The sequence below is a fragment of the Coregonus clupeaformis genome, chromosome 30 (assembly GCF_020615455.1).
Source record: "Coregonus clupeaformis isolate EN_2021a chromosome 30, ASM2061545v1, whole genome shotgun sequence".
NCBI classification, from domain to species: Eukaryota; Metazoa; Chordata; class Actinopteri; order Salmoniformes; family Salmonidae; genus Coregonus; species Coregonus clupeaformis.
Window position 1 is genome coordinate 23,361,317 of NC_059221.1, and position 22,120 is coordinate 23,383,436.

Genomic DNA, 22,120 nt, shown 5'->3' on the forward strand with positions numbered 1-22,120 from the left:
AAAAGTGCAGTAACTACAGTCGACTGTGGTATTTTGGACGCAGTAATTAAAGAATCTCAAAACTTTTGACCACGACTGTACATAAGGCAGTCATTCCCTCTAAAACTATTTTAAACACATACATGGTCTGAATGTGTCTGTGTGTGGTCTAAACTACTTCTGATCACAGCGTTATAATGAGTATTCTGGGGGCAGTTTGCTCATTATTGGAGGTTGTGCATTAGACAGGAAGTTTAGCAGGATTCATGGTTAGTAACCTCAGGACTGTCACTTGGAGATTATCTACTGCTGCAGTAAAGCCCGGCAGCAGGCTGAGCAGTCTACCGGGTCGGACCATTATGTGACTTCTGTCTGTTGCACACAATGCTGCCCTGTGGAAAATTAATTCCACTGACTGGCACTTTCACACATTTTAGTTTCATATCGTAGATTTTTGAGATCTGTTGTTCCTGTGTATTGTTTCTCTGTATATTTCATTATATAAAAATAGCCATTTTAGATTTAGTCAAAGGCTGGTATGGAAGAGGGATTTGTAAACCAAGAACTCCTAAACCAGTACGCAAGTTCTAACGTGCTTACACTACACAAGTATGGGGAGTGTGTTCTCCCCCTACAACACTCTCTCTCACCCCTTTCTCAATGCTGTTTTTCAACAAGTGGGTAAAGCCTTTGTGTATGGCAAATCTCAGGACCAATGTGGTAAAGAAGTTGTGTTGGGGTGTTTTGGAGGGCTTCCCAAGCACCCAGACCCCAGAGAGGGGAGGAACTGTGGGTACCATAGAGGTACTATGAGAGTGGTGATCTCAGAACGGCCCAGACTAAAGCTGAATAGAAGTTACTTCCCTCTCTACTCTCCTTCTTCTCTGGGTTGAGCTACAATTGGCCATGAATACGAACGAGTTGTGACAACAAGCTCTGTTCTTGTCACTCCTTGGCATCACAATAATGAGGCATACCAGGTCTTCCTGTATAAGAGAACAAGGTGGTCCAGTCCGGTGGCTATAGAGGCCCGGGGTCCGGAGCGGACTGGTGTGTGTGTGTGTGGACGTTCATGCTGAGGATCCGCGCCAGCCTCTCTGATTCAGATCAATTTGTGTTCCTCGGAGGGCCAAAGCTCTCTGTCAGGCCTCTGCCTTGACAACGGGGGTGAATGGCTCTGAGAGCTCCCCCCCAACCCTCGTCAATATTCCCACAGAACAAAACAAACATTGTCCCCGCATCAGGGGAGGAGAGGCAGCTCTGTGTTCATAAGTGGGGACATTCAGGTCATATTAGTCTGCGTTCACTGAGCCAACCCAAAGAGGACATGCACCATGTGAGAGAGACACTCTCTCTCTCTCTCTCTCTCTCTCTCTCTCTCTCTCTCAATGACAAACAGGAACACATACAGTATTGCCTCTCACCATTAAAAAAAACATTCACATGCAGTCTCACGTTCACACAAACACACGGAGAGTGTGCACTCTAACAGTACATACAAAACACACACTGGCAGTGCCAGAAGATAGGTCCATTCACGTCGGCACACTTGTCTTCGGTGTTTCATAAATAGACTACCAAGGATTTCTCCACAATTACTTTTTGCTTAGCATTTAATGTTTGCGATAATCTGACAATGCAGAAAAAAAGTAGTTTAACGCAAAATAATTTAATCAGGCATTTAGTAATGTACTTACAGTATCAATCAAATGAGTGCACATGATCTGATCTATAAAGTTGATAACTTCTGTCCTATTTCTGCTTGTAATGCCAGCTTACTGTGTCATCATGTAGTCAACTTTTCATCCTGGAATGAAGCTTTCTATTTATTCACCTGTTGCAGGGCTTCATAAATCATCCCACTCCCTCAGTCTTTGTATGTTAGCAGACTGGCATTGGATGTTGTGGCAGGGGATGTCTGTTGAATTGTGTTGGTGGCTTCATTAATGAAACAGAGAGGCGACTGTTCACTGTTCAGTCATTAGTGTCCACAGGAGCTGGTAAGGAGCTCTGATCACTGCTAATGAGGCTGCAGCACCTCTCTCTCACACACTCATCTGCCCAGGCCCTGACAGCCTCTGAACAGGCTCCAAGACCCAGAGAGAGAAACTCTAAAGAGGTCAACCAACACCCAAAAAAAATACCCTCCTCTCTCTCTAAACCCTTCAATCAGTGCATCATTTAATGTGGAAACAGACTGTCTCTGTACATTCAAACTGACTTCTAAGTGAATCACAATTGGGTATTGGTAGGCCCTATAGAGCTCACCAGCTTGTAGTCCTAAAATGTTTTAATGAGTTAGCATTTTCTACCTCTGGTTTGTTGGCCATTCCTATGAGGAAAATTAATGGGGAAAGAATGGGGTTTTGGGATATACGCAGAAAATAAGGTCTGAGGTTAACATAGCATTAATAGATCTTATACGTTTGGTTTTATGAGATAATATCAGTCAGTTAACATGACCTTCATGAATTATGAAGCCTTTATGTGCTTGTTTTGATGACATAAATGCTTCAAAATTCACAAAAAGTGCCCTTACAAAAAAAGATTGCAGTTTTGAAACTGCAGTAAAAGTGCAGTAACTACAGTCGACTGTGGTATTTTGGACGCAGTAATTAAAGAATGACTGAAGTGTTCTGCAGTTGAACTACATTTATACTGCACTGTAACTGCAGTTACACTGCAAAACTACTGTAGTAAAAAAATAAACAGTGTTATTTTATACTGCACTCTAACTGCAATCTTTTTTCGTAAGGGTTCAAATAATTCAAATAACTAACTGCAAAAGACGCATAGGAATCTGAAAATGAACACTGTGGTTAGCTGATGAAGATTATCTCATACAACAAAACGTATAAGATCTCCTCAGACCTTATTTTCCTTATTAACAGAGTTAGCCTCTGTTAATGTCTACAAAAAGACGGAATTGCTATTGCGCTCTATTAGCTTACTGGTGATCTTTTGATATGCTGTCCAATCAAGTTTGCTTGAGTTTCATTGTATGTTGGAAAAAACACATTACATAATCCTGGTGTCTGTGCTGTGGTGGTAATCTCTGATTGAACCTAGTCCATCACATAGGAAACTTCTCACATCAGCAAGCCAATGTCCATCTCCATTTTTTTAATTTTAAAAACAACAACATATATTTCTTTCAAACCTTCATGACAACATGAGAGAACATGCAGCAGTGCCCCATGTTCATTTGGACAGTAAATACCCCTGTTACCAGGGGAACAAGACAGGGTGAAAAAACGGTGGAAGGCCTGCCCAGGCTTTGGCCCGTCTGCAATACCCGTGAATTTTGGGACGGTAACCTGGCAACTCAACTGTAGTTCCACTCCCAGGGCCTCAGAGTGGAGGCTTCCACTGGCCTCTGGTGAACAATAATACCCTTATGAGAGTAGCTCTGCTGCTGTCCAAAGCCTGAATCAGTGAGAGAAAAATATGCTCCAGCTCAGAGGGAGGACCCCATTATTAAGTTTCAGAAGGTCAATGGGATGCGCCGTCAAGCACAAATCACCCCAAATCCCTTCATCTGGTTTAGTAATCAGTTACGCTTTTTTTTTTTACTAACGTTTATTAAATCTTTTTGCGAGAAACATGACAAGCGCTGATAAATTACAAACCTTTATTGGATAAATTAAAGACAACTACAGCTGGTGGATTTAGGTCTCAGAACTTTTTTTCTCTTAATCACAAAATTCTGTCTGACTTCCCTCCTAACCTCCTTCTAACCGGTTTATAACCTTGACTTCTGTACAGTGACTTCTCATGGTTATCTAGTAAAATAATGTTGCATTATTCACAGAACTTTGATTTGATGGAAATTACCATGTCTAAACCTCTTGATTATTAATATAACTCAAAACAATAATTGATACAATGACACGGGGATGGCTAAAGATGAAGTAGCTGCATCACTAATTGGGGGGCATAAAGAAAGGCACACTTGTCTGTGTAGGCTAAAGAGCCAACACACATCGTTTAACAGATATGTTAATAGGCTGCGACATCAACAAAAGAATGATCTCAGTGCTGGATACTCTGGGGTTGTTAGTCAAACCTAGCATAATAATCTAACATAAGACTCAGTTTATTTTTGAATACAAATGATTGGGGTGACACTTCTACAAGGATATTAAATGGAGCTCTCTCCTTCTTCTCTCTAGTCTGCATTTAGTCTGAACTTCCTGTAAAATGAACCACCTTAAAACTGGATGGGTTGTGGTTTCTATTTGGAGAGAACATCAGAAGGAGAGACATTACAGACATTAAGGGTAGAGAAGGTGACGCTGGCAATGGTCCCTATCTTCTGACTAACAATACTGAAAACAAAGGTGTGTCCATGGAGAGATTCAGCATCTGATCCCTGTGTGGTAGGAGGAAAGGGGGGTGAGGTTGAGGTTTGAATGTCCACTGCTGAAAGGTGAGTTGCTTCGTTACCACGTCTAACCAGGTCAGGTGATCTGAGGGAAAGAAAGGTTGGCAGGAGAGGCCAGCTCAGCTGGACCCGCTGATCGACAGGATGGTGGAGCTGTCCTTGGCTTTGTCAAAGAAGATGGAGGAGGACATCTCGTTGGTGCTCTTGAGTTTGGCCTCGGTGCCAGAGGGAATGGGAGCCACTGGGTTGGCACTCCTCACAGCAGCAGCAGCAGCAGCAGTCCATGAAAGCCTGACCCAGGGACTTACAGAGGCACAGCAGCAGCACAGGCGTCACCGACGACTTGAAGAACAGGGAGAACTGGTTGATGAGAGCCAGCAGGGTGGCAGTGTTGTCAGAGATGGGCATGGCAGTGTAGGCCAGGACGATGTTGCACACGTTCTCCGGCAGGGCGCAGATGCCGTAGACCACGGCCAGGGCCATCACGGTGTAGTTGAGCTGGCGCTCCACCTGTTGGCTGTGTTGTGTCTTCTGCTTCTTGGAGGGGGAGTGCTCCTCCAGGCGCTGGGGGATACCATCATTGGACACGTGGCAGGTGGCCAGCTGGCACAACAGGGTGAAGACCACAGGCAGGCAGAAGTAGCAGCCAAAGTACCACCACATGCGGCACTCATGGTAGTTAATGACAAGGGTGTACATGGACTCGGGGAGGTTGGAGGTAGGGTTCATGGTGCAGGAGTCCACCACGGCCCCCGTGGCTGGAGACACGGCCTGGCTGAGCTGCCACAACAGCAGCTCTGGGGTCGCCAGCACCATGGAGCCCACCCATATGACCAGCAGCTTGGCCAGGATAGACTGGCAGCGCTCCACCCGCCGAATTCTGGGCTGGGAGCAGGTGGTAGCATTGAAGCGGTCAATACCCAGGGCACACAGGCTGAAGGATGTCACCCCTAGGGAGGTCACCTGGATAGTTATATGGAGCAAAGAGGAAGAAATTGTCAGATATGCTAGATCTTTCATGATGGGCTGTTCTTTCTGCTTATCTGTGTTTTTCTATGACTGTTGTAATCTTTCAATCTACAAATGTGGGTGGAATTTGCAAAAACTCTACTTTTCACATCCTGCACACACTGTTTAGGGGGGGACGAACTCAATATCCTTGAAAATGACTAAAACCAAATCGAAACTGTGTAGAAATGATTATGGACCTACATTCATATAGTTCATTGACTGTGTCTAGCTCGCTAATAATCACAGAAATGAAAGCTAGACAGTCAGGGAGCATCAGCAATTCCCAAAGTGATGGCCAGAGGACAATTTTGTATAAATTCTTTTGACTGCGTGGAAATATAACAAATGTTCAATGGTGCCCTCTGGACGTTGTTGATGACCGAATGCGGCCCCTGTGGTAAAACATGATTTTATAGTAGGAGGGCATTTTACTTGTAATTTAAATTACAATATGGAAGAAGTCTTTCTGACCTGTTACATTAGCTGTCGAGATATACAATGATGAGTTTAATTTGGAGTATCTATATTGATAACATCAAAATAGTACATATAATATATGGCTTACATACAACTGTGTAATGTTTTGTTTATTACCAGACAGTAATCAGTTAATAAACTTTGGTTTACCAGAAAATAATGTACTATACAGATTCAATTGGTAAAAGTATTAAACATTTACAACATTTCACAATACTATGTGGACCATAAACATAATTCAACCCATAACCTTCTTTCACGGGCTGGTTTGCAACAAAGTAATAAATCAGTGTAAATATCCAATAATTGTATCATCAAAAGAACAACAAAAATAAATGTATGATTGTTTTAGGCAACAACAGGTACTAAACTTGTCATTAGGGACCAATAATCATATAGCCATGTACAAATAGTTGTGTTCATTAATCATTTTCATGTGATTCCACCATGGCATAAGGGGTTTGAGTTGAGGGGTGTGTGGGGAGGTTTGTGGTGGTGGTGGGGGGGCTAAGGGAATCAAACCCACCTCCATATATGGCACCACTCTGCATGAGATGTCCCCCAGCAGCCTCTTATTGGTGAGCTCATTGAAGACCACCACAGGTAAACAGAAGCAGAGCACCAGGAAGTCCCAGAAAGCCAAGCTGGCCAGGATGTAGTTCCAGGTACTCCTCATGTAGTAGTTGTGCCAGACGATGCACATCACAGCCAGGTTCCCTATAATCCCCACAGAGAACACCACCAGGGACAGGAACATGACAGCGTAGGCAGTGTAGGAGCTGTCAGTCACCGGGTACAGAGGGTTGTGGATGTTGGTGATCCCCTTCTCTGTGGTGCTGCTGTTGCCCTGGTCCCCGTCTGTGGTGGCCCCAGTGGCCCCAGTGTCCAGGGTTGAGTCTGTGTTGGCCCCAGTGTCCAGGGTTGAGTCTGTGTTGGCCCCAGTGTCCAGGGTTGAGTATGTGTTAGCCCCAGTGTCCAGGGTTGAGTCTGTGTTGGCCTCAGTGTCCAGGGTTGAGTCTGTGTTGGCCTCAGTGTCCAGGGTTGAGCTAGAGAACTGGGTAGCTCTGGGTGTGGTGAACTCGTTCTCATAAGACCGTGAGAAGGTAGACTGAGGTTCACCTGCGTCTGTGTCCTCGTCCTCTGCACCCCGTGGTACTCTCTTGTGCTGCTTGTCCCATTCCAGTCGTTTTCCATCCTCATCACCATAACCATGGCTTTGAATGACTTGAATGTTGAGATTTAACATATCCTTTTCAAGAGATGCACTGTTTGTCTGTGGAATTTGTTTCGCATCGGAAGCCCACACAGTCAATAGTACCACCAGTGAAATAGAGGGAATCATTTTTGAGAGCCTGAAAAGTAGCTTTTCTTTTAAATTCCAAAACTTTGATCACTGTAGGAGACGTTGTCAAAATGAGGCCCCTCAGCAGAAGTTCATTTAGGAGAGAAGAAGACGGTGCCAATCTGTGGTGGGATGCTGAAGCTTGGGGAACTTGCCTCTCTCTGCGTCCTGTGGCTGCAGTCCCATAGGCGGGTCTGTGAGTCTGTTAACAAGTACACTGCCTGCTCAGACATGGGTGGCTGGTCCCTTTGAAAAGGGAAAGACAACAGGCAAACCCCGTCTGTTTCTCTCTGTGGATCCCCAAACGGAGCAAAACGTTTGTGCCCTCTGCTGGTCAAAATACTTATCAGTTGCAGTTTCATGCTGTGCACATAGAGGGCAGTGCATGTCTCCAAAAAGTACACCAATCCCAAATACCGATCTGGCCCCATTCATTTCAATATTACATCCAGGTAGTACAACATCAATAAGGACATCAATAAGGTGACATGCAGATGGCTTTCTTGTGTGCCTTGTATATTTTACCAGATCTGTTGTGTTAACCAAAGGTGCAGTATATTTTCCTAGTGTAGGAACTGTGTCCTGTTTCAAAATCCACATGAACAGTCCAGCCCCCCTACTATTCATAAAACAGGATTTGCCCGTAGGAGAGGTGGAGTAATTTACTTAATCTACAATCTATTGGAATGTGTCTCAGCAGTTACTCACACCTCTTTCCTGCACCAACGTATGTCCACACACCTGTGGCGTACTGCATTAGCATCGAACAGCCCCCCGAGATATGCAACTTTTCAGGGAAGTCAGGAACCAATTTGCACAATCAGTTAGGAAAGCAAATGATAGCTTTTTCAAACAGAAATTTGCATCCTGTAGCACTAACTCCAAAAAGTTTTGAGGCACTGTAAAGTCCATGGAGAATAAGAGCACCTCCTCTCAGCTGCCCACTGCACTGAGGCTAGGAAACACTGTCACCACCGATAAATCTACGATAATCGAGAATTTCAATAAGCATTTTGCTACGGCTGGCCATGCTTTCCACCTGGCTTCCCTTACCCCGGCCACCAGCTCTGCACCCTCCGCTGCAACCTGCCCATGCCCCCTCCGCTTTTCCTTCACCCAAATTCAGATAGCTGATGTTCTGAAAGAGCTGCAACATCTGGACCCCTACAAAATCAGCTGGGCTAGACAATCTGGACCCTTTCTTTCTAAAATTAGCCGCCGAAATTGTTGCAACCCCTATTACTAGCCTGTTCAACCTCTCTTTCGTATCGTCTGAGATCCCCAGAGATTGGAAAGCTGCCGCGGTCATCCCCCTCTTCAAAGGGGGTGACACTCTAGATCCAAACTGTTACAGACCTATATCCATCCTGCCCTGCCTTTCGAAAGTATTTGAAAGCCAAGTTAACAAACAGATCACCGACCATTTCGAATGCCACCGTACCTTCTCCGCTATGCAATCTGGTTTCCGAGCTGGTCATGGGTGCACCTCAGCCACGCTCAAGGTCCTAAACGATATTATAACCGCGATCGATAAAACACAGTACTGTGCAGCCGTTTTCATCGACCTGGCCAAGGCTTTCGACTCTGTCAACCACCGCATTCTTATTGGCAGATTAAATAGCCTTGGTTTCTCAAATGACTGCCTCGCCTGGTTCACCAACTACTTCTCAGATAGAGTTCAATGTGTCAAATCGGAGGGCCTGTTGTCTGGACCTCTGGCAGTCTCTATTGGGGTGCCACAGGGTTCAATTCTCGGGCCGACTCTATTCTCTGTGTATATTAATGATGTCGCTCATGCTGCTGGTGACTCTCAGATCCACCTCTATGCGGACGACACCGTTTTGTATACATCTGGCCCTTCATTGGACACTGTGTTAACAAACCTCCAAACGAGCTTCAATGCCATACAACACTCCTTCCGTAGCCTTCAACTGCTCTTAAACGCTAGTAAAACTAAATGCATGCTCTTCAATCGAAACACTGCTTGCACCCGCCCGCCCGACTAGAATCACTACTCTTGTCGGGTCTGACTTAGAATATGTGGACAACTACAAATACCTAGGTGTCTGGTTAGACCGTAAACTCTCCTTCCAGACTCACATTAAGCATCTCCAATCCAAAGTTAAATCTAGAATCGGCTTCCTATTTCGCAACAAAGCCTCCTTCACTCATGCTGCCAAACATGCCCTCGTAAAACGGACTATCCTACCAATCCTTGACTTCGGCGATGTCATTTACAAAATAGCCTCCAACACTCTACTCAGCAAATTGGATGTAGTCTATCACAGTGCCATCCGTTATGTCACCAAAGCCCCATATACTACCCACCATTGTGACCTGTACGCTCTCGGTGGCTGGCCCTCACTACATATTTGTCGCCAAACCCACTGGCTCCAGGTCATCTATAAATCACTGCTAGGCAAATCCCCGCCTTATCTTAGCTCATTGGTCACCATAGCAACACCCACCCGTAGTATGCGCTCCAGCAGGTATATCTCACTGGTCATCCCCAAAGCCAACACCTCCTTTGGCCGCCATTCCTTCCAGTTCTCTGCTGCCAATGACTGGAACGAACTGCAAAAATCTCGGAAGCTGAAGACTCTTATCTCCGTCACTAACTTTAAGCATCAGTTGTCAGAGCAGCTTACCGATCACTGCACCTGTACACAGCCCATCTGTAATTAGCCCGAACACTTACCTCATCCCCATATTGTTATTTATTTTGCTTATTTGCACCCCAGTATCTCTATCTATCATTCCAGTGTTAATACTAAATTGTAATTATTTTGCACTATGGCCTATTTATTGCCTTACCTCCATAACTTACTACATTTGCACACACTGTATATAGATTTTTCTATTGTGTTATTGACTGTACGTTTTGTTTATCCCATTTGTAACTCTGTGTTGTTGTTTTTATCGCACTGCTTTGCTTTATCTTGGCCAGGTCGCAGCTGTAAATGAGAACTTGTTCTCAACTGGCTTACCTGGTTAAATAAAGGTGAAATAAAAATATAAAATAAAAATAAATGAATACACACACAAAATCTCTCTAAAATACACACAGTCCCATATTCACACTGCGCCTCAATGCAGGGAACCAGGATTATCATTCCCTGTTTGTAAAGAGCGGGGTGATGGGATGAGTCTATCTTTTTATGTAAATAAATGGGTGAACAGGTTCCACGGTAAAGGTGCATTCCTAAGCCTCAGGTATGTTTCTACATTCTTAGAAAACAGGGTTCCAAAAGGGTTCTTTGGCTGTCCCCATAGGATAACCCTTTTTGTTTCCAGGTAGAACCCTTTTGGGTTCCAGTTAGAACCCTTTGTGGAAAGGTTCTACCTGGAACCAAAAGCATTCTACCTGGAACCAAAAAGGGTTCTTCAAAGTGTTCTCCTATGGGGACAGCCGAATAACCATTTTAGGTTCTAAATAGCACCTTTTTTCTAAGAGAGTAGTGTCCTCAGAGGTGGAGACCATATTTTAAGTACAAACACCTTTCATGAAGGGGGTTATAGAATTTACCAAAAGGCCAAAATGTCACCTAATAGGCTATGATTTCCTCTTCAAATCAAATCAAATCAAATCAAATCAAATTTTATTGGTCACATGCGCCGAATACAACAGGTGCAGACATTACAGTGAAATGCTTACTTACAGCCCTTAACCAACAGTGCATTTATTTTAAACAAAAAAGTAAGAATAAAACAACAACAAAAAAGTGTTGAGAAAAAAAGAGCAGAAGTAAAAATAAAGTGACAGTAGGGAGGCTATATATACAATAGAATAAAGTGACAAAAAATCAAATCAAATCAAAATGTATTTGCCACATGCGCTGAATTCAACAGGTGTAGACCTTACATTGAAATGCTTACTTACAAGCCCTTAACCAACAATACAGTTTTAAGAAAAAAAGTGTTAAGTAAAAAATTGAAAAAATAAATAATAATTAAAGAGCAGCAGTAAAATAAAATAACAGTAGGGAGGCTATATACAGGGGGTACCGGTACAGAGTCAATGTGCGGGGGCAACGGTTAGTCGAGATAATTGAGGTAATATGTACATGTGGGTAGAGTTAAAGTGACTATGCATAGATAATAAACAGAGTAGCAACAGTGTAAAAGGTGCACATAGTCCGGGTAGCTGTCACGCCCTGGCTCTGGGGACGCTTGTATGTTGAGCCAGGGTGTGAGTGTTCTTTGTTTATTCTAGTTCATGTATATCTATGTTGGCCAGAGTGGTTCTCAATCAGAGGCAACGAGTGTCAGCTGTTGCTGGTTGTCTCTGATTGGGAACCATATTTAGACAGGCTGTTTTCAAACAGTGTTTGTGGGATCTTGTTCCTGTGTAGGTTTGTGTTTTGCCCCTTTGGACGTCACGTATCGATCTGTTGTTTTGTTCGTGTAATCATTTAATAAATAAGTATGTTCACCTTCCACGCTGCGCCTTGGTCCTCTGTATCCGACGATCGTGACAGTAGCCATGATTAGCTGTTCAGGAGTCTTATGGCTTGGGGGTAAAAGCTGCTAAGAAGCCTTTTGGACCTAGACTTGGCGCTCCGGTACCGCTTGCCATGCGGTAGCAGAGAGAACAGTCTATGACTAGGGTGACTGGAGTCTTTTATCATTTTTAGGGCCTTCCTCTGACACCGCCTGGTATAGAGGTCCTGGATGGCAGAAAGCTTGGCTCCAGTGATGTACTGGGCTTGCAGTCGGAGACCGAGCAGTTGCCATACCAGGCGGTGATGCAACCAGTCAGGATGCTCTCGATGGTGCAGCTGTAGAACCTTTTGAGGATCTGAGGACCCATTCCAAATCTTTTCAGTCTCCTTGGGGGGAAATAGGCTTTGTCGTGCCCTCTTCACGATGGTCTTGGTGTGTTTGGACCAGGATAGTTTGTTGGTGATGTGGACACCAAGGAACTTGAAGCTCTCTTCTGTTCCAGGTTGACAAAACTATGTTGGTATTCTCACTCTTACACCTGTGTTGGCCGACATATTTCATAATCTAGTTGACCTTTTACCTATACATGGTGGTCATTGGCTGTGGATGCAGGGGCAAGACATAGGCTTTTTCATGTGTCATCTGTGGCAAGGACCCCAGAGAGGCTAAGTTTTGGGGTCAGACTGAAATGCGTAATGCTATGCCCTAATGAGGCAGAATATAACTAAAATGTAATAGATAGATGGCCAGCTACAGGAAGGAGTTCTCTGGTCCAGGAAATAGTAGGCTACCTGTTGACTGGCAGTTGGATGTTTGGATGTTTCCTACGCTCCGATAGGTAGATGGGGCCCACAAACTTGGTTGATGCCGTTGTTTACTTCGAACAACAAGATTATCAGAAGGGTTTTCAGGCTGAACGGAATCCATTTAAACGACAGCTGGGAAGTGATGCAATACCAGTTTGACAAACGTTAGCTAACGTAAGCTAGCTAACATTAGCAAATAAGAGTAACTCAATCTGGTAGCCATCTATTCCAACACTCCGTTAGTAAAAATAGAATTGTTGATATAGCTAACTTACTCTCGGTGTGTTGGTACTAATGATGAATGTGTATAAGTTGTCTATGGTTGGTTAGTTGGTTCTCAGCTGACACTAACTAGCTAACAGCAAGCTGACAATATTGAAATGTCCATGTTAGGTGTGCTAAACTAGCCAGTCTAATAGAGATCAATACAATTAGTGGGGTGGTTAAATTGTGTATTGTGGTGTGTTTTGTTGTAGGTGGTACATAATCTGATTCCACCATTCCATTAGCTCTGCATAAGGGTAAGGTAAATTGGCAAAAATATTTACAAGCTGACGGCTAAGATTTACAGTAAGCATGGCATAAACATGAATTGGGTAGTGTTTGTTTGGGTTTGTGTTATGGGGTTACAGGTGGTTAGAGGTAGCATGAGGACCACAGAGAACCTTCCAGACCATGTCATACATTTAGTCTACCCCTTTTCTCTTTTTACCTTTTCTCTTTGTAAAACTCAGGTTATCTGGAGTCCTTTCACTAATGTATGCGTACACGAGCATGAGGGGGGTGACACACCTTGCCGTTATGGAGCACAACAAGATTGTGATCTTATTGATTGTGGAATGTTGTCCCACTCCTCTTCAGTGGCTGTGCGACGTTGCTGGATATTGGCGGGATCTGGAACACGCTGTTGTACAAGTCGATCCAGAGCATCCCAAACATGCTCAATGGGTGACATGTCTGGTGAATATGCAGGCCATGGAAGAACTGGGACATTTTCAGCTTTCAGAAATTGTGTACAGATCGTTGCGACATGGGGCAGTGTATTATCATGCTGTAACATGAGGTGATGGCGGCGGATGAATGGCACGACAGTGGGCCTCAGGATCTCTTCACGGTCTGGGCATTGAACTTGCCATCGATAAAATGCAGTTGTGTCCGTAGCTTATGCCTGCCCATACCATAACCCCACTGCCACCATGGGGAACTCTGTTCACAACGTTGATATCAGCAAACCTCTCATCCACACTACGCCATACACGTGTTCTGCGGTTGTGAGGCCAGTTGGACGGACTGCCAAATTCTCTAAAACAACGTTGGAGGCGGATTATGGTAGAGAAATGAACATTCAAGTCTCTGGCAACAGCTCTAGTGGACATTCCTGCAGTCAGCATGCCAATTGCACTCTCCCTCAAAACATGAGACATCTGTGGCATTGTGTGACAACATTTTAGTGGCCTTTACAAGGTTCTTGATATCAGGTGTACCATGTTTTGTGCTGCTCCCATGTTGTGCTGCTACCATGTTGTGCTGCTGCCATGTTGTTGTCATGTGGTGTTGCTATCATGCTGTGTTGTCATGTGTTTCTGCCAAGCTATGTTGTTGTCTTAGGTCTCTCTTTATGTAGTGTTGTGGTGTCTCTCTTGTCGTGATAAAAATATATGACAAAACACATATACAACAGTAATGACACAACCACCTCCTTCTTCTCTCTGCAGATTCTCAAAACCCAATATAAAGACACACCTATAAAAATCCCCTGCCAAGGGCTACTATTGACACTAATTATTTGTCAAAGTCAATGGGCCGGGGGATGTTTACAGATAAGTCTTTGAGATTAGGAAGGGGGTTTCGGTTTTGCAGGGTTGTGCTTAGAGACAGTAAATGCATTGTTGTGTCCATTCACATTGTTGACTGATATTTCCTCTCAAAAGCAGCTCCCAATGTCCCTCATTGTCCCTAAACAATGAAGTAATCCATCAGTGTACCCCGCCATCTTATCTATTTCAAGTCTTCTCTCATTGATCGAGACAGGTGGGTGTCCACCCCAAAGTTCTGCATGTCATGATGACAGACACCTGTCCCGATCAATGAGAGAAGACTTGAAATAGACAAGATGGCGACGTACACATTGTTGGATTACTTCATGGAGCAAAACAAGTATTTGTTTTAATAACAGAGCATTTTCTAAATTCAAACTGGTCCCTTGCAACTGGACACAGACATTTTATGAGACTCCTGTTTTCACGAATCGACGATCGAAGACCGCACGCCAAGCTAAGGTTGGTCGAAAATCCTGTGCTACTCCAAACAGTACCTATCCTGTAACTCCCAGTAATGGATACCAAAAAACGTTGGTTAAATCACATTATCTGGTGTAACAATCTGTAGCTAAGAGAACTGGTGATCAGCAGATGATGGGAGAGGTGGACATGATGAAATTGCCATTCCAAAGAAACATACAGTAAGTTCAGGGAACACTTGAACAGCTGTGGGATGAGTGTTGTCATGATCAAACTGACATCAAACAGCTCCTCTTGAGTCATCTTCTGCTTGAAATCCAGCATAATGTACAAGCCATCGAGAGAGATACAGTTCTGCTACAATGACACACGCATGCAAAGGAATTCTGTTTCTCTCCAAGAATCCACTCCAGGAAAAAGCCCAGGCACCACACGGTATTGTCTGTAAGACAAAACAAATAGATAATAAATTATACAGGATGTTGATTGTGGAATGTTGTCCCACTCCTCTTAAATGGCTGTGCGAAGTTGCTGGATATTGGCGGGATCTGGAACACGCTGTCGTACAAGTCAATCCAGAGCATCCCAAACATGCTCAATGGGTGACATGTCTGGTGAATATGCAGGCCATGGAAGAACTGGGACATTTTCAGCTTTCAGAAATTGTGTACAGATCGTTGCGACATGGGGCAGTGTATTATCATGCTGTAACATGAGGTGATGGCAGCGGATGAATGGCACGACAGTGGGCCTCAGGATCTCTTCACGGTCTGTGCATTGAAATTGCCATCGATAAAATGCAATTGTGTCCGTAGCTTATGCCTGCCCATACCATAACCCCACTGCCACCATGGGGAACTCTGTTCACAACGTTGATATCAGCAAACCTCTCATCCACACTACGCCATACACGTGTTCTGCGGTTGTGAGGCCAGTTGGACGGACTGCCAAATTCTCTAAAACAACGTTGGAGGCGGATTATGGTAGAGAAATGAACATTCAAGTCTCTGGCAACAGCTCTAGTGGACATTCCTGCAGTCAGCATGCCAATTGCACGCTCCCTCAAAACATGAGACATATGTGGCATTGTGTGACAACATTTTAGTGGCCTTTACAAGGTTCTTGATATCAGGTGTACCATGTTTTGTGCTGCTCCCATGTTGTGCTGCTACCATGTTGTGCTGCTGCCATGTTGTTGTCATGTGGTGTTGCTATCATGCTGTGTTGTCAAGTGTTTCTGCCAAGCTATGTTGTTGTCTTAGGTCTCTCTTTATGTAGTGTTGTGGTGTCTCTCTTGTCGTGATAAAAATATATGACAAAACACATATACAACAGTAATGACACAACCACCTCCTTCTTCTCTCTGCAGATTCTCAAAACACAATATAAAGACACGCCTAAAAAAATCCCCTGCCAAGGGCTACTATTGACACTAATTATTTGTCAAAGTCAATGGGCCGGGGGATGTTTACAGATAGGTCTTTGAGATTAGGAAGGGGTTTCGGTTTTGCAGGGCTGTGCTTAGAGACAGTAAATGCATTGTTGTGTCCATTCACATTGTTGACTGATATTTCCTCTCAAAAGCAGCTCTCAATGTCCCTCATTGTCCCTAAACAATGAAGTAATCCAACAGTGTACCCCGCCATCTTATCTATTTCAAGTCTTCTCTCATTGATCGAGACAGGTGGGTGTCCACCCCAAAGTTCTGCATGTCATGATGACAGACACCTGTCCCGATCAATGAGAGAAGACTTGAAATAGACAAGATGGCGACGTACACATTGTTGGATTACTTCATGGAGCAAAACAAGTATTTGTTTTAATAACAGAGCATTTTCTAAATTCAAACTGGTCCCTTGCAACTGGACACAGACATTTTATGAGACTCCTGTTTTCACGAATCGACGACGAAGACCGCATCGCCAAGCTAAGGTTGGTCGAAAATCCTGTGCTACTCCAAACAGTACCTATCCTGTAACTCCCAGTAATGGATACCAAAAAACTTTGGTTAAATCACATTATCTGGTGTAACAATCTGTAGCTAAGAGAACTGGTGATCAGCAGATGATGGGAGAGGTGGACATGATGAAATTGCCATTCCAAAGAAACATACAGTAAGTTCAGGGAACACTTGAACAGCTGTGGGATGAGTGTTGTCATGATCAAACTGACATCAAACAGCTCCTCTTGAGTCATCTTCTGCTTGAAATCCAGCATAATGTACAAGCCATCGAGAGAGATACAGTTCTGCTACAATGACACACGCATGCAAAGGAATTCTGTTTCTCTCCAAGAATCCACTCCAGGAAAAAGCCCAGGCACCACACGGTATTGTATGTAAGACAAAACAAATAGATAATAAATTATACAGGATGTTGATTGTGGAATGTTGTCCCACTCCTCTTAAATGGCTGTGCGAAGTTGCTGGATATTGGCGGGATCTGGAACACGCTGTCGTACAAGTCAATCCAGAGCATCCCAAACGTGCTCAATGGGTGACATGTCTGGTGAATATGCAGGCCATGGAAGAACTGGGACATTTTCAGCTTTCAGAAATTGTGTACAGATCGTTGCGACATGGGGCAGTGTATTATCATGCTGTAACATGAGGTGATGGCAGCGGATGAATGGCACGACAGTGGGCCTCAGGATCTCGTCACGGTCTGTGCATTGAAATTGCCATCGATAAAATGCAATTGTGTCCGTAGTTTATGCCTGCCCATAGCATAACCCCACTGCCACCATGGGGAACTCTGTTTACAACGTTGACATCAGCGAACCTCTCACCCACACTTCGCCATACACGTGTTCTACGGTTGTGAGGCCAGTTGGACGGACTGCCAAATTCTCTAAAACAACGTTGGAGGCGGATTATGGTAGAGAAATTAACATTCAATTATCTGGCAACAGCTCTGGTGGACATTCCTGCAGTCAGCATGCCAATTGCACGCTCCCTCAAAACTTGAGACATCTGTGGCGTTGTGTGACAAAACTGCACATTTTAGTGGCCTTTACAAGGTTCTTGATATCAGGTGAACCATGTTTTGTGCTGCTCCCATGTTGTGCTGCTGCCATGTTGTTGTCATGTGGTGTTGCTACCATGCTGTGTTGTCATGTGTTGCTGCCATGCTATGTTGTTGTCTTAGGTCTCTCTTTATGTAGTGTTGTGGTGTCTCTCTTGTCGTGATATGTGTTTTGTCCTATATTTAAATGTTTAATCCCAGCCCCCGTCCCCGCAGGAGGCCTTTTGGTAGGCCGTCACTGTAAATAAGAATTTGCTCTTAACTGACCTGCCTAGTTAAATAAAGGTTAATATATATATATATATATATATATATACACACACACACACACACACACTACCATTCAAAAGTTTGGGGTCACTTAGAAATGTCCTTGTTTTCGAAAGAAAAGCACTTTTTTTGTCCATTAAAATAACATCAAATTGATCAGAAATACAGTGTAGACATTGTTAATGTTGTAAATGGCTATTGTAGCTGGAAACGGCTGATTTTTTATGGAATATCTACATAGGCGTACAGAGGCCCATTATCAGCAACCATCAGTCCTGTGTTCCAATGGCATGTTGTGTTTGCTAATCCAAGTTCATATTTTTAAAAGGCTAATTGATCATTAGAAAACCCTTTTGCAATTATGTTAGCACAGCTGAAAACTGTTGTGCTGATTAAAGAAGCAATAAAGCTGGCCTTCTTGAGACTAGTTGAGTATCTGGAGCATCAGCAATTGCGGATTCGATTACAGGCTCAAAATGGCCAGAAACAAATAACTTTCTTCTGAAACTCGTCAGTCTATTATTGTTCTGAGAAATGAAGGCTATTCCATGCAAGAAACTGAAGATCTCGTACAACGCTGTGTACTACTCCCTTCACAGAGCAGCGCAACCTGGCTCTAACCAGAATAGAAAGAGGAGTGGGAGGCCTCGGTGCACAACTGAGCAAGAGGACAAATACATTGGAGTGTCTAGTTTGAGAAACAGGAGCCTCACAGGTCCTCAACTGGCAGCTTCATTAAATAGTACCCGCAAAACACTGGTCTCAACATCAACAGTGAAGAGGCGACTCCGGGATGCTGACCTTCTAGGAAGAGTTGCAAAGAAAAAGCCATATCTCAGACTGCCCATCTTAATTTTTTCTTTTTATTGGCCAGTCTGAAGGGAGTTGTACACAGTGTTGTACGAGATCTTCAGTTTTTTGGCAATTTCTCGCATGGAATGGCCTTCATTTCTCAGAACAAGAATAGACTGACGAGTTTCAGAAGAAAGTTATTTGTTTCTAGCCATTTTGAGCCTGTAATCGAACCCACAATTGCCGATGCTCCAGATACTCAATTAGTCTCAAGAAGGCCAGTTTTATTGCTTCTTTAATCAGCACAACAGTTTTCAGCTGTGCTAACATAATTGCAAAAGGGTTTTCTAATGATCAATTAGCCTTTTAAAATGATAAACTTGGATTAGAAAATCTCTAGAAAACCATGAAAGAGAGGCTATATTTCGATTGGCCTACAGTACATATTGTATTGTGTGAGGAAAGCAGCAAGACCTCTCTCCTACAGTAACAGCTTGGCTCAGCCTCAACCTGGATCACCCCTTGACTGCACAGGAAGTCCAGGCCAAAGGCTGATCATGACGCGCCTGCCACTATGAGTTGTCAATAGTGGGCGGAAAAAAAAAACATGGCTGTATTTGTTTGCTACAAAGCTTCCTAAATGTTGTTCAATACTTTAAACTCAAGCTTTTAGAAAGGCCAAAACTCTGAGGATGTAGTAAGCGAGAACCCTAGATGGTAAACTATGGTGAGAGAGTGACGTCTGAAATAGGCCTAGTTAAACTCCAGCAGTGTACGGCAACATATTCAGAAGTAGAGGCTCCTCTTATATAATTCCAGTTAAACGGGGAACTAGTCACTATAGCTTGTATAAAAGAGAAAATGAAAAAGGAATCTTCTGAATCCCACTCATAGACAGTAGTGCAGCGGTGATCAACTTTTGAACTTAAAACCCTCTACAAATAAATATGTTCATAGTAAACTCAATCAACTAAATGTCAACTCTATCTCTTAATTATGGTTTATTAGTTTATATAGTTTAAATGATGGTTTATTTGTTAATATAGTTTAAATGATGGTTTATTGAAACCATTTAAATAATCTGACTTTTATTTACTCTATAACGAGCAGATAGACCTAATAATGTTTGTTCACTGAATAAAAACCTGTGCACTGGAGCCTACTATCATAATTTGTACCAATTCTCAGTGCATTAATGTAGGTAGGCAAGAGAGGGTATAAAGGGGCGTGTGGATCTTTCTCTTGTACTTTCTAGTCAAAACAGGCAACTGAGAAGATAACTGAACCAAGAACAGATAACTGAGGAGTTATCGAGATAACACACTTCCTGGTTCCAATGCTGTCTGTCTTCAGGTGCAGTGTCAACATGAGGACTTCATTGACACATTTTGACTTTCTCTGCTTCCATTAACATCGGTTTGTCATTGCTCATTTTCAATTTTAACTTTATTTAATTAAACAATGAAAACTATCATTTTAATTAACTACATTAGTTCGAATGATGGTTCTTAACCCTCAGTGCACGAGGAGGAAGAGCGAGATCAGATACGAGTAGCGCTTCAAGAAGTTGCAGCAGTCAAGTGGAGAATACAGAAGAGGATCAAGTTTGTATTTCAGTTGATAATTGTCAACGGGAAAGACACTGAATATGTCGGATTCAATGTCCAGCTTTTTGCACATTGGGGACATCGTTTCCCTTTACGCGGAGGGCTCTGTCAATGGTTTTATAAGTACACTTGGGTAAGTATGTGCATGTCCCTACAAACACTTTACCTTGCCTGTGGTTATACGTTTACAGTCTTGTCATTTTGACAGATGATATCTTAATGTTAACCCATCAGTTGTCCACACGCCGACTTCGAATCGAGACTCTTATCTCCTTCACTTCTTGTAGCCTCTGTGTCAAGTTTTGCGCTCTGCGTAGTGAATTAACTTTACAGAGCGAGACAAAACTCCACGAATCCGTGATTTAGGCTTCATGTATTTATGTAGTTAATGTTACACAGCACAGTAAGCTATTATAACAATTCCAGTCATGAGATCATTGCTTCTGAGTTTTAGTGTCTCTCGGAGAGACAATTGTTTATTTCATCAGCTGATGACAAACTCAGTTATACCCAGTCTCACTATGGCAAAGTGTGCCATGGAGTCTGATATCTAGATAGTCAAGCATACCCATATGGAAACATCTGTTATCTAGTAAAGATAGTGCAATTGTTGTGTTCAGTGAGTTCATTAAAGGAGTAGTTCACTATTTTACAACTTTATGTTCCATAGATTTTTAGCTAGCAGTGGCTAAAGTTAGCTGAAGTTTGTAATGGCTAGTCAGAGAATTGAACCATGGATTACTTTCAGGGTGAGGAACCATCAAACATCAAGTTGTAAAATAGTGAAACTAATCCTTTAAGCCAGGGCTCTCCAACCCTGTTCCTGGAGAGCTACCCTCCTGTAGGTTTTCACTCCAACCCCAGTTGTAACTACTAACCTGATTCATCTTATCAACCAGCTAATTGTTAGATTAGGGTTGGAACGAAAACCTACAGGACAGTAGCTCTCCAGGAACAGGGTTGGAGAGCCCCGCTTTAAGCTGTATTTCACAACGCAAGGCATTAGACAGAAGGGTTGCACTAGGCCTACGTCGTCGTTGATGAATAGGGTCGTTTCACCTGATTTTGTGCAGGTATATGTCTAAAGTAGCGGTGCATTTCCTCTAGTCAGAAACATGTCCTTGAAAAAAGGTCATAGACATTATTGGTTTAATACTGACCTTTCTCTGTTAGTGAAAGGCGTGAAAACATGGCTGCACTATTTTACAACTTTGTCCCTGGATATATTCCCCTGGCAGTATTCTATGTTGTTGTTTATGTTCACATATACACTGCAGCCCCCCCACACTCTATTGTTTGCCTGAGAAGGGATTATGGCAGGATCAGGAAATGATTCCAGTGTGTCCTTTGGAGATTTCCTAAGGAGTGGTGCTCTCGTCACCTGGGACTTGACCAGAGCCCAATGGGATATCTGTCTCAAATGGCACCCTATTCGCTATTAAGTGCACTACTTTTGACCGGGGCCCATTGGGCTCCGGTCAAAAGTAGTGCACTATGTAGGGCATACGTTGCCATTTGCAATGTATTCAAATGCTCTCTATTCATATTGCTTCCTGTGGTTTCTCCAGTTGCTGCCTGAGAAGGAGCAGCATTCTATGTGTTCTGGTGCCCTTTGTGCTCACTTGGAGCTGCCCGCCAGGGGCGTCAGGCACCACAAAAATGTGAGGGGGCACAAAGTATGTGAGGATGGCTGGGGGTGGTCCGGAGTGGGGCTAGGCCCCCCCGTCCGGAAGTTGGAGAATAATT

General features: G+C 43.5%; 2 protein-coding genes across 6 annotated transcripts in view; one reads left to right on the forward strand and one right to left on the reverse strand.

Annotated features, from left to right (window-relative positions):
• Positions 1-3,596: 3,596 nt before the first annotated feature.
• LOC121546038 (G-protein coupled receptor 37-like 1) lies at positions 3,597-7,404 on the reverse strand. The gene is given in 3 exon segments (XM_041857026.2): positions 3,597-4,591; positions 4,593-5,326; positions 6,378-7,404. Coding segments are annotated over 3 exon segments (1,659 nt in total). The 5' UTR covers positions 7,194-7,404; the 3' UTR covers positions 3,597-4,482.
• Positions 7,405-20,084: 12,680 nt separating this feature from the next.
• Positions 20,085-22,120, forward strand: part of LOC121546039 (inositol 1,4,5-trisphosphate receptor type 3) — a 48,267-nt gene continuing 46,231 nt past the window's right edge. For all 5 annotated transcript variants that reach the window (XM_045209486.1, XM_041857027.2, XM_041857028.2 and 2 more), the window contains exon 1: positions 20,085-20,507. In XM_045209486.1, coding sequence (XP_045065421.1) covers positions 20,416-20,507 — 92 coding nt within the window. In that variant the 5' untranslated portion in view covers positions 20,085-20,415. The remainder of the gene's footprint in view (positions 20,508-22,120) is intronic.